Source organism: Convolutriloba macropyga, chromosome 9, assembly GCF_964194025.1.
Source record: "Convolutriloba macropyga chromosome 9, txConMacr16.3, whole genome shotgun sequence".
NCBI lineage: Eukaryota > Metazoa > Xenacoelomorpha > Acoela > Convolutidae > Convolutriloba > Convolutriloba macropyga.
Genome location: NC_134476.1, coordinates 36,074,450 through 36,087,504, shown reverse-complemented (window position 1 = coordinate 36,087,504; position 13,055 = coordinate 36,074,450). Strand labels below are relative to the sequence as shown.

The 13,055-nt window shown below is 35.7% G+C and overlaps 1 protein-coding gene across 3 annotated transcripts; it reads left to right on the top strand.

The window, feature by feature from the left end:
• Window positions 1-414: 414 nt before the first annotated feature.
• LOC142345758 (cAMP-dependent protein kinase catalytic subunit beta-like) lies at window positions 415-12,981 on the top strand. 3 transcript variants are annotated; one of them, XM_075398062.1, is made up of 6 exons: window positions 415-430; window positions 1,508-1,741; window positions 4,882-4,964; window positions 5,026-5,248; window positions 9,238-9,525; window positions 12,662-12,981. In XM_075398062.1, the coding sequence occupies exons 2-6, from the start codon at window positions 1,628-1,630 to the stop codon at window positions 12,785-12,787; spliced, it is 834 nt and encodes a 277-aa protein (XP_075254177.1). In that variant the 5' UTR covers window positions 415-430; window positions 1,508-1,627; the 3' UTR covers window positions 12,788-12,981. The 3 variants fall into 3 exon arrangements, with proteins under 3 accessions (XP_075254177.1, XP_075254176.1, XP_075254175.1); XM_075398061.1 differs by lacking the exon at window positions 415-430 and adding an exon at window positions 663-761; XM_075398060.1 differs by lacking the exon at window positions 415-430 and having other exon boundaries at window positions 1,422-1,741.
• Window positions 12,982-13,055: the final 74 nt, after the last annotated feature.

Genomic DNA, 13,055 nt, shown 5'->3' with positions numbered 1-13,055 from the left:
GCAGCAGCAGCAGCAGCAGCAGCAGCAGCAGCAGCAGCAGCAGCAGCAGCAGCAGCAGCAGCAGCAGCAGCAGCAGCAGCAGCAGCAGCAGCAGCAGCAGCAGCAGCAGCAGCAGCAGCAGCAGCAGCAGCAGCAGCAGCAGCAGCAGCAGCAGCAGCAGCAGCAGCAGCAGCAGCAGCAGCAGCAGCAGCAGCAGCAGCAGCAGCAGCAGCAGCAGCAGCAGCAGCAGCAGCAGCAGCAGCAGCAGCAGCAGCAGCAGCAGCAGCAGCAGCAGCAGCAGCAGCAGCAGCAGCAGCAGCAGCAGCAGCAGCAGCAGCAGCAGCAGCAGCAGCAGCAGCAGCAGCAGCAGCAGCAGCAGCAGCAGCAGCAGCAGCAGCAGCGAAGTCTTTAGGGATATACCATGGGTTTTCACCCTTTATGTCATTAGTGAGTAAGTTTGGAATATTGGTTACAGTTCGTGCATTGGCAGAGTATCCTGCAGGTACATAGATTGGCTTGTTGAACTTTTCGAAGAATTTCCAAAATTGCTGTGTTATTCGTGCTTTTCTGTTAATCGTGTTATTCGTGAATTTCCAAAATTGCTGTGTTATTCGTGCTTTCGTTGTTAAGTCGATATGTTTACTCAGAATGTTGTGCAGTGTTCAGTTTCGTGTCCAGAAGTTATCGTCGGCCCTTTTGAGTCTGGTTTTGGGAATGTTGAAGCTGGAGTTGGAGCCTAGTGTCAGGACACGGAAGCCTAAACTGCTACTACCAAATCCCCGGTGCGCAAACGGAAAAGATCCCATGTTTTATATTTTTTAAGCACTGCTTAACAACAAAAATGCAAAGTTTGTGTTCTGCGGCTCTTTAATTGCTCTTGAACGAAGTTGATAGCAATTATTGTAAACGTGTGTGTCTTTTTTTATGCAAAATTTTCGCTTGATAATTTTGATTTTTCGAGTGACTTTTACGCCCTTGACTTTTGAGTTTCGCGTGACTAAAATTCTCTCTCAATCACAATTTCAAGCAGCTGAAGTCAATTAGGGGCAATTTAATACTAAAAGTCAATTAAAAAGTGCTCCGAAACTGGTGCCATTTTTCTTTAAATCTTAATAGTTGTATATCTTAATAGTTGTATAACCTCTAATGTGGTTATTTGAAGCCCACTATTGAACTTTTTAGTCCCATTTAGGCTCCACCTCCCTCCCGACTGAAGCAGGCTGCAATTGATTAGAGCTCCCACTAGTCGTTCGAGAGCAATTCTGACGTTTAGTGGGTTATGTTTTAAATATTTGTATGCAATGAGCTTGTATGTTCAAGTTGTTCTAAGGTCTGTCTTTGCTTCCTAGTTTGGGAAGCCTTCGGGGGTGGTGAAAACTTATATTTTGTTTTGGTAGTTGTTGCGTTCTGATTCCGGCGCAATGAAATGGACACATTGGTGCTTCGAACCTATTTTACTTTTCAGTCTGCATGCTCAATTTCTAGTCCCTTATAATTATGGTTCCAATAATTATCTTCATGTGTTCAGTGCAAAGTAACTCTGGAGGATTTCGATGTGAAGCGGACTCTTGGAAGCGGTTCTTTCGGAAGAGTAGTTCTGGCACGATATCTCCATACTAAAAAGGAGAAATGGTACGCAATCAAAATTATGGAGAAAGCCAAAATCATGAAGCAGAAACAAATAGATCACACGATGAACGAGAAGCGGATATTGGCTAGTGTATCCTTTCCGTTCCTCGTGAAGCAAGCTTTTGCCTTCAAAGTTAGTAGATTTCTGCTGGCGTATGTATAAAGTAATAAAAATGAATATCGTACAGAATCTTGATGTACAGAATCACTCACATTACCTTTTATTACCCACTATTTTCTGAAACTATTTTCTGGCACTTTTGACTGATTGGAGTGCCTGGCGCTCCTAATGATACTTTTTAGACAGTCTGATTTTAAAAAAAAAACTAGAAAGTTAATTTGTCCTAAAGGGGGGGAGGAACTAAATAATCAAATGGTTTTTTGTTCAGTGAATTTTGACCGAGCGATATATTCATCGTAGAGACAAGCGTTCATTTTGAAATTGAAAAGATTTTTGTTTTAATTTTCTTCTTTTCGATGAGGTATCGATGTTCAAAATTTTTGTCAATATTTGATATTGGTGTGATTTTGTTCACTTTTAACGTCATTTTTGCTAAATTTTGGATTTTTAAGTTTTAATTCAAAATTGTTTTTTACAAAATAGGAACAATTTGGGTTTTTTTAAGAAGAGTAGCAATAAAAAGGCTAGTTTTGGTCTGATCGGGAAGTTTACAATCAACAGATTTGATTTCTAATGGAGAGCACTTTTATTTTTTTCACGTTTTTTTGGTTTTTCTCGTGTCATTTAGAGACAAGCACTTTTTCATAATAAGGTTCTATTACTGAAAAACCTAATTAACGACCACATGGGGCCCCATTGAACACTTACTTTGTGATCAGGGAATCATTGCTCAAGGGTTTTATGCCTTCGATACTGTTTTCCTAATTTTATATGAATTTTTGTTTGAGTTTTGCCTGCTTTGGTTGCAGTTTTCTAGTCCTGTCTTAACCTCGTTAATTAAAAGAGCAATTAGTTTCCTAAAGAGGATTAAGTGAACCTACCCAATGCTTTGAACGCCTACCTAATGGTTGTGAAGATTTTCAAAATTTCCCGAAAAATTTCAACGTTAACCGTTTTTAAACTCAATTCTGTGTAGATCATGCCTAATATTCAATCAAAACTACTCTGGTTAGCGGTTTAATCTTCTAACTATCAGTTTTATGGCTGATGATACTGTTTTTGTTAAAATTTTGTGATCTTTAAATTTTTTTTCATAATCGTGAATTTTTTTCTAAGTCTTTTTTTGTCTCCTGATAACAATTTTGAAAGTTACCATTGGCTTTAAAATTAGTCTTCGTTGAACATAAGAAAATTATCCAGGGAATAGCTTATGGTTTTAATGTCTTCGACACTTTCTTCTGGCACTTTTTTATTCAGTTTTTGGTTTTTGCCTGCATTTGTTGTCCTTTTTATTGTCAAGATTTGTACTGATTAATGAATGATCTCATTGGCTTCCAGATAATAGTTGGCGTTTTTAAGGCTTTCTGTTTGGTTTTAATGCCAATGATACTACGAATCGTCTGTAAAATTTACTGAGTTTTGCATATCAGTGCTTATGTTTTCATTTTTTGAAGTCAAATTATCACGATACTGAGGGATGCCATTGGTTTTTGGAAAAAAAAATTAACTTATCCAAGTTTTTTTTTTACTGAATACCGTATTTTTTAATAACTTCGACGCTTCGCATTTTTCTTTTTCTTGTTTCTGCCTGTAATTGTTTATTATGCAATCCTAAAAGTTTTTCTGATTAGTTACAGATTTCAATAGCTTTGTTAGGGCTAAGGGTCCTTTTCAATGCGCTCAGTTGATAGCAAGTAATTTTCATGATTTTGATTTCTTTGCTTTCAAAAATTTTCTCGTTTTTTTTCATTTTTATAAACTTGAAACTTGGTCTCATCAATGAGAGGTTACCTCCAGTTTCTTGTGAGTTATACTGCAACTTCTTTGCTGTCTTTTTGTTAAATTGGGTGTTTTATATCTTGGACTCTGAGCGTTTTCTTAAAAATTGTCATTGGTAATTTTATTGGTGTTTATTTTTTGTCCTTCAAAATACTTGCTTTAATAACAAGTCCCATTGTTTATCAGACGTTGTCCAAGTGAACATTTAAAGTTTTACTTTTGTAAACTGACTGAAATAATGTATATAAATAATTCAAGGAATAGCGTATTGTATTCAAATAATAGCTGTAATAGCTGATAAGGTTAATGGCCTCAGTACTTTGTGTTTTTGTAAATTGTTTGTAAATTTTACAACATTTTTGACACAGTAGTTTTTTTGTGGTCCTGTTCTATGGCTTAGTCTCATCAAAGATATATCCCTGGATGACTTGAGTGAATCTATCAAGAAGTTTTTAAAGGCTAATGGCTTTAATGACATTTGAATTTCTTTAGTTTTACTTTTTCTGCATTTTTTCGACTAGATATCTAGTCCTCTTATGGACAGGTCTAATCTGCTTTGTAGTTGAGGACAAGTTAATTTGTGTAGTTCATGTTTTCTCTGATAGTTGTTTGATTTTGTTGCTGTGTGTTTTTAAAATTAGATTTTGAGTTTTTGCCATTAGTTTTTTTTGTGGTTTGAATTGTCTGGTACTCCTATTAATGGAAGGTATCATGATCTCTCTAACTCGGCATGGCGTTATAAAATTCATTTAGTAGTTTAGGTTTGTAACAATTTTTTAATACAAACGTCTATTTATGTATATATTTGGTCTCATTTGTTAGACAATTAAGTCAAATGTGGATTAGCGCGGTCGGAACTTTATGTGCAAACGCACAGTACTGAGCCTCCTTGTTTTTCTAGTTTTCTAATTCTTTAGGTTGGTTTCAGAGAAAAAGAGCCTTTGCGTTGTTGTACATTTTTTCGAAGGAATCGGCATCTTATTATTACATTCCGCGTTTTCCCAATTTGTTTCCCTCCGCGGCAAAATTATACTATTGACCGAAAAACTTGCAGAAGATACAACGATATTTATTTGTTAAGGTTTTGAATTTGTATCAAGTTGGTTCTGAGGTTTTCAGCCGAGTTTCTGCACAATGGAAAAAGCTACTCAAAGCTGTTTCGAAAAATTTCTCCGAGTTGTTTTTTGATATTGAAAATCCAAAACTCAGAACAAGTAAATTTTTTTCCAGCTTAGAGCTGGAATTTTATCGGCTTAATAGACACTCGCACGAGCTGTGTTTTATTTTACGTCTCGTTAACTCTCTTAACTACTAGTTCATTGAAAAGGAGATTAAACTTATTATCAATTTTTTTTATAACCATTTGTTCGCAGGATAACAGTTACGTGTACATTGCGTTGGAGTTCGTGACTGGCGGTGAAATGTTTCATCATTTGAGAAACGCCGGAAGATTTGGGTTAGTTTTATCATATTATTTAACTTTCGACTGTTATATTATTTGTTAATTTTGGCTTTAGAGAAACCAGAACGCGGTTCTATGCGTCCCAAGTCCTCTTGGCCTTCGAATATTTGCATTATTTGGATCTAATCTATCGCGATCTGAAACCAGAAAACCTTTTGATCGATCACAAAGGATACGTGAAAGTGACAGACTTTGGATTCTGCAAAAAGATATCGGGAAGAACATGGACATTTTGTGGTACTCCAGAATATCTTGCACCAGAAATTATTCTCAGTAAGGCAAGTAAAATATTGTGCTACAAATAGCGGATAGTTTGAGGTTATAAATATTTGAATGTTACTTCAAAGCAGATAAATTGTGATGGACTGCCAAATTGAATTTTATTTAGTTCTTTATTTCGGCTATCTGCGTTTAAGATTTTATTCTCAGAAAGTGGACTGACGTTACTGTAAACCAAAGTCCGATAAATGGAATTATCAATTTTCCCCTGGAAGGAAAATATTGACGTTAAGTTCAATGGGGCATAAAACATTTATCACCCTTGCAAAAGCACAAACGTCGAATGAGCACGAAATGCTTGCTGAAGACAATTGTAATATTAAAGAGATTTTTTTAAGAAAGTTCAATTGACAACTCTCAATTTGATTGAAGCAGAGGCAGTCATGTTACGTTCATTGGTGTTAGCGCTTATTCTATTTCTGCAGAAATAAAAGCATCATTCGATGTTATGCCTTTTTTCCGAATTTGTTTGCTGCGATTCAGAACTCGAATGTGTAACTCGATTCAGCAAGCAAGTTCTTCTTTTGTATACAGATTGTATTATTAATAGCCGCACAGCGATAGCGGGGGCTATTATTGGCCTTCTCTTGGTTTTTTACAATTCAAAGAATTTGAATTGTATTGTGGCGCTGTCTTTTTATTACGATTCGAAGAGGAGTATTGCAGAAGTCCTTTTTTAATCAATTTTATTGGAGTGAATTTTAAAGCAGGAAATGAAACACGTGAAAAAAATTGGAGTGATTTTGATGTTGAACAAAATGAAGAGGGTGCCAAAAGAGTGATTTTTTGTTCATATCGCTAATTTATGCTAAAATTATGCTAATTTGGAGGTTTTTAATGTATTTTGCTGATTTTTGGGCAAATTTTTGCGATTTTTTGTCGAATGTTTTGTTTTACTGCCTCAAATGGGTATTGAATAGACCACTATTACTCGAGCATTTTTTAAAAATAATAAGTGGCTACAGTTTTGTGCATATGAAGCATTTTTTTCTGAGAAATATGACCAAAAAATGGCGAAAATTGAAACTAAATTTTTTCAGAAAATCTTTTGCACTTTTTCAGTTTTTTTTCTATTTTAAAGACAAGTCTCTTAGCCTATTATGACTTTCTTATTGTTTTGCGAGCAACTGGATACCCTATTGGCCAAAAGGAATTTTTGTTTGGATTTGTGTGCTTTTGTAATATAAAATTTTTTAAAACTTTTTCCAGTTCCTTGGTCCCATTTGAGCTTTTTTCATGATTTGGCATCAAGTATTATTATAAAAATCTCTTAAGTGGTTTTTATAAGGTACTAGTTGTTTTTATTAAGTAATTTTGGCAGAGATAGTTATTTCGGGATCTCAATTTTTGACAAAATTTGAGCAGATTTTTTAAATCATATATTTACAGATTTGGTTTTCTTGTTTTTATTTTTGTTTTTTTTTGTTTTGTTTCAAGATAATCATAAATTAGTGGAGGCACGTTTTGTCTGATGAGCAGTTGGATGGCGTTTAAGTGGATATCCACTTCGAGTTGTTTCCAGAATTCTCCGGCTATGTTTTAAGATCTGTTCACACATTTCATGATTTTTGAAATCAAATTGGAGTAGTGATTATGGTCACGCCGAAACAGGAAGTGGAGCGGAAAAGCGAGTTCTTTTGTGGTGTGAGATTTTCTCACTCTAATTTCAAAGTAGACTGAGAAAGCTGTGTTTGATCAGAAATTTGCTTTCTCGTTAGTGATTTTTTGTTCAGATGCTGCGGCAATTATTTCACTTTAATTTTTACTGTTATTTTTTAATCTTTTGATCTGAGTTTTTTGGAAATCGTTTTCACAATTCACTCATAGTCCATTCTAGCTCTAGTTTTTTGTTAATTCAATGAAAATTTTTTGAATTTTACGTCAGGACTTGTCCTGCTATGTTTTTTTTATTTCGTGAAGATTTTTGTTACGAGCATATGACGTCACAACCACTTCAAATCTGCTTTTTGTTCATTCATTCATGCAATTTCAACTGAATTGCATGTGTGACGTCGTTTTTCACTCTTATTGGAGCGAGTGTTTTGTTCATTCGAGTGATTAAAGTTTTGTTCACACGTGACTTACCTCACTCTGAAATTGACTTTTTAAATTTAATTCAAAGAGATAAGGTCAATTGAGTGTATGTCAGTGTAATTGAAGGTTTTTAAGAGCAGCTAATGGAAGCAGCAATAAGTTATCCAGATTCATCATCAAAATATAGCATTTCAGCTTCTAATGAAAATATTTTTTCATTTCTTTCTTATACTATCTTTTGAGATTGCAGATCTACGAAGCTATTGCGGCTATTTTCTGGCAATCTGCCAGCTATGTTTTTGAATAAGCCGAGAATCAATATGCATATAGCTCAACACCCGAAAACGGAGGTCAAATCGCCTCCTTTATTAATTCCTCTCAAACAAAATTTTTAGCACATATTTCAGTCCTGTGGGTCTTTTTGGTATGATTAGTCGTACTGCCTTTTTTGTCTGTTCACTTCTCAAAGTGATTTTACCTTCGACTAACCCCAGGGTTTTGCATCATTTGGAGTTTATAAAATAAGTGAACGAAGTTTGAAGCAATTATTGTAATTGTATATGTCCTTTTTATGCAAAATTTGCTTGACAGTTTTGTTCTAGAACATTTTCGATTTCTCGGAGGTCGGCGGGTTGGAACCCTCCAGGGTCTCAATTTTTTTGCACCCATAAAAAATTATCGATGTTACAGCCCCCTCTGAATTAAGTTGCCCCGCCTGTCATTTGAGAGCAATTTGTCCGACGTTAGTTGGTTTATGTTCCTAATGGGCGGCAGATTACTACTAAAATTCTTATGTTAGTGTACCGAAATTGGTGTCATTTTTCAATTTGTTTGGGAGCATTTTATCCGACATAATTTGGTTATATTTTTATAGTTATCGGGAACAGTAACTGTGCGGCTACTTGCTTAGCGATTTTGACTCAATACAGTCAGTGAAGGAAGTTGTAGCAACCACCTTTTAAGGCCTCTACAGACTTTGAAGTTTTGGGCGAGGCATTTATTTAAATTAAACGCAAAGTTGTTGTGGTCTTCTATGTCTGTATCTTCGTAGGCTATTTTGATATTCATGAATTAAGTCACAATTGTTTGTGAAGTTGTTGATAAGAACGGTTTTAGTTAAATGTGTTGCAGTACTAAGGTTTCAGAGAGGTTTTTTGATTATCCAGGCGTTTGGTACTTTGTGTTGCAGCCAACACGTGTACTGTTATTGTTTGGATATTTTGAATAAACCATTTTACTCGCCTAATCATTTTCTGTGTTTTGAGCAAAAAAATTCCTAATCCGTGTTCCTAAGGAAATTTTCGAAACTTTTGTAGAGTTTTTGCTGCACTCTCTACTGTCAAAATTCTTATCTGTCGCTCCCACTTGATCGCATTTTTGATGGGTCGTTTTTTAGATAACTTGGAAAGGCGGCCATTTCTATGAAAGTTGATTTTCTGATGTTACTATGGGAAAGAGGCTTGGTAATTAAATCACCGATATTTTTCAGTACTCATGTTGTAACCACCTTAATAATAACTCATTTGCTCGAGGTTGCCTGTTTTGAAATTTTAATTTCTCTCAAAATTTGTAGCAATTATTTTAGTCTTGCTGATCTTTTTAATTGCTCTTGAACGAAGTTCATAGCAATTATTGTAAACGTGTGTGTTTTTTTATTGCAAGTTTTTCGCTTGACCATTTTGTGTTTTTCTAGAACATCAAATTCACCCGACGTTAGTCGGTTATGTTTAATCGCTTAGCTAGTCTAGAAAAAGACAATGGTTTTGTATTTCTCCATAACAAACTGTCTCATAATCTTAAACCGCAGGCAAAGATTAATTTTTCATGACATAAGCTTTAGAAGTTGTCAAAAAATCTTAGGTTGATTAATTAACTGGTCACTATCAAAGCAAACGCTAGAAAAAGTTCAAAGCTACTTTCTGCAGTGAAGGAATTGAGTTTTTTCATAATTCAGGGTTACGGAAAAGGAGTAGATTGGTGGTCATTTGGAGTCCTGCTTTACGAGATGGCAGCTGGCCACCCTCCGTACCAGGCAGAAAAGCACATTGAGATGTACGATATGATTGTATCCCAGAAACCCAAATACCCCAGGCACTTCTCACCTGAGCTGAAAGATTTGGTTCAGAACCTGCTGCAGGTTGATACCACCAAGAGGTACGGGACTCTGAGGAATGGAGTGCAAGACATCAAAAATCACAAATTCTTTGCTCCCGTGGACTACATTGCAACTTATCAGAAGAGGGTAAGGGTATTTGAGGAGTTGAAAGCGTAACGGAACCTGGATCTTTCATTTTTCCTTTTCGCCTCTCAGGAATCCCGCATCCTCAGTACACCACTACCGTCAGTACCGTATGTATCCTCAGTTGCAGTACATAGAAAGTTATTGTAAAGTTATGGTGCCTGCGCCTTGGGGGTTGCTTTTAATATGCACGGACTGCTCAGGTGTGGGAGGAATGAGTAAAAAAGTGATCCCGGAATCCATACTTGACTTTTAAGTCTTTAGTAATTGAACGTGATAGCAAAAAATTGTTTACCTGTGATCTTTCAAACCGTATCATTCCCCAGAAAGATGTGTTGTTTTTGTTAAAACAGGGCATTTAAATTTTTATTTTTAAGCCACTGAACATGCGAAGCAGGATTCAGTTTAAAATTGCTCTCCAACAACAGAAAAAAACGGATGGTTATTAGTTAACAATTAAGTTATCTTTTAGTATAAGCACTCAACTTACGACAGTTCGTTAAACCAGTGCGTAGCAAGTTAAAGTTATTAATAATAGCAAGTTATCTTTCAGAGGTCATTTAACAGAAAGAGCAAAAAAATAGTGGTTTTTGGGGCGCGAATTCTTTTGTTCTCGTATTTTTGCGGTATTTTTAAAAATGGTTTTCAAAGACAATTTTACGTGAAGTTTGTTGTTCGTGCTTTATGTTTGGAAACTCCTATTCTGAAACATTGACACCAATGTTTCTTGAAAACAGTTTGGAATTAAGCTTTTGTTTGAATTATTGTCATTTTGGCTCCAAATTTATCTTGATTAATTGCATTCGAACGAAGTTTGATTGAAGTAATTTTTTGAGAACTTCGCTTTTTCCTTTTGTGTGATCTAAATTTCTCTCATTCACAGGGGTCAGCAGCTGAACGCAATTTGCGGTAGTTTATTACTAAAAGTCTTATGAAAAGTGCGCGGAAATTGTCATTTTACTTTAAATTTATCAGCGGTTATAGTGGCATATGATAACCTCTCATGACGTAATTTGATGTCCCCTAAGTGAATTGAATTAATCCCTCCCCCGCCACGAATGAAGCAGGCTGCAATAGATTTCAGCTCCCATTAGTCGTTCAGGAGCTATTCTTCCGACGTTAGTCGGTTATGTTTTTTAATAGCCGCGAAGCGATAGCGGCTATTATTAGGGACATCGTGGTTTTTTTTTAGTTTGTCGTCTCCATCGATGTTTCTTACGACCTGGTTTCTTGGAATCGACTTTTTCAATGACTTCAGTGACTTCTACTGCTTTGCGGTTAAAATTTGTGTCCGTAACGTCATTTCTGCTTTTCGGTCAATTACGTGACTTACCTCACTCAAAAAATTGACATCTGAACTCACTTGTGGAACTTTAAATTTTATGAACATTTAGTAGTTGAAGATCAGTATTGTGCACCTAAGTAGTGGCAGATTATATGCCCCAATTCTTGAGTATGAGTCGCGAGTTTTTGATTTTGAATATCAATTTTGAAATAGCTCTTTTAGTGCTTTTTCTTATAGACCGTGTGTGTCATAAAATTGACAGTCCGAATCTTACTCAAAAGTTAAGTTGTCTATTAAAGGACTGGTGGTCAATCTGGGTCGATCTGTCTATCTTATTTCTTTAGTGGTTTCAATTCATAGAAGGCCACAAGCTTCTATCGCGGCTGTTTTCCGGCAATCTGCCGGCTATGTTGTTAGCTTGTCGTTTTAGCTTCCTGTTGTTCTTCAAAAATAAATAGTTGATAATTTTTCAGTCGTCCCTTTAAATATTTTCAACACAAATAATCTCTAAGTTGATTCATTGTAGACATCAACAAATTGGTGCTAGAAGTTTCCTATTACCGTTTTTTCTCGTGTTTCGAGTCCTATCAGTTTTGTATTATCCTGAAGCTGTCACCTTTTGAACTTTTTGAAATGCAGTTTTTTTGAAGCACCTTATACATTTTTGTAATGATTTTTGTAAATTTTGGAGAGATACACATTTTACTGAAGTATTTTCTGTCTGTTCACGGTCTGCAGTTTTTGATTGTGAAGGTTTCAGTAATAGACCTCAAATTAGGTATGCATTTTTTTGTGCTTGTGCGTCTTGTTGAATCTTTTGTTTCAAAGATTGGAAGTTGTTAATTGCTCTCCTACGAAGTTTGTAGCAATTATATTAGTCCTGTTGATCTTTTTTATGCGATTTTCCGCTTGACCGATTTTTCTTCTGACCCATTTGACTTTTCGTCCTCAAAAACGGGATAAACTGGTAGCGCCCACCAGGCATCGTTTTATCTGAGCATTTCAGAATTTCAGCTGCAGTCTTTTATCGGTTATATGGAATATGGTGTATACAGTTGACAGCTTGATCGGATTGAGGTCTTCAATATTTTGTTAAATGTCTTAGTTATTCTGACGTCAGTGGTTTGCAATATAGTTAGTTTTGGATTTTAGACCTCTATTTTTATTCATTACATATTCGATTTTCATTTCAAGTTTTTTTTCTCAAGATGCTTTCCAGCAGTTTTTAACACGTTATTTTAGTTATAAAGACTTTGACAGCACATTCTTTGTTCTTTGAAAGAGAAGTTTGGTAAAAATAAAAGTAGGCTTGTTGATTCATATGCGTTTTTGACTTTGGCCTTCTCTGATTTATGTGGATTGTAAATTAGATGTTATGCTGCTTTGTTTCTCTTATTTCGCGGTTGTTTTTTTGTTACGACCTATTTCGTCTTGTTCACTTCAAATCAATTTTTTTCTTTTTTCATTTTTGTTCTTATTAGGGTGAGTTTTTGCGTAAATAATATTTTACCGACTTAACCATCAGCTGTGGCTATCTCACTATAATTAAGGATTATTCGAGGGCAGCTTTCAGAATCAATATATGATCAAGTTTAAATTAGGATGACATCGCAGATATTATTAAATGAGCCGACAGTTTGTTCGCTTTATTTTTCCTTCATAATTTGAGACTACAGAATCTATGCGACTATTAATCGCAGCTAGATTTAATTGCTCCCAACCCCCCCCCCGTCCACCCTCCTCCAACCCGGTGATTTGGACCCCGCTCGCCATTCGTTTGAGCGAGAGCAATTCACCCGATGTTAGTCGGTTATGCTTCCGATATGTGAATATCAAAGTTGTCCCTGTGTTTAGCTGGATGCACCATTCGTCCCTGAGACAAAGAGCATTTCAGATGACAGCAATTTTGACAAGCAAGATGAAGAGCCTCTACGAGTTTCTGAGACCAACCAATTTGCCTCAGAATTCAAAGATTTCTGATCGCCTGATTTACTGGGACTTGAACTTATTTTTTTTAAAAAAAAACTATCTGTAGAACTATATCAGAACATTTTCCTGGAATAATGTGATGAAATGATATTTTTGAGAAAAAATCTAAAGAATTGTTGATGTGAACATTTTCTGGTGATGAATTATGAGCTACAATTAAATCAAATTGATTGTTTACTGTCTTTCTTTGTTTTAAGCTCTGAATATTGTCTGAGGAAGTAAGTGCAGAGAAATGCATTAAGTAGTTTCGCTGAAAAAA

Bases quoted from the DNA above. Each gene is read 5' to 3' on its own strand.
- LOC142345758 (XM_075398062.1), top strand. From the start codon at position 1,628: ATGGAGAAAGCCAAAATCATGAAGCAGAAACAAATAGATCACACGATG. The intron at 1,742-4,881 runs GTTAGTAGATTT...ATTTGTTCGCAG, and splicing joins AGCAAGCTTTTGCCTTCAAA to GATAACAGTTACGTGTACAT. The intron at 4,965-5,025 runs GTTAGTTTTATC...TTTTGGCTTTAG, and splicing joins AGAAACGCCGGAAGATTTGG to AGAAACCAGAACGCGGTTCT.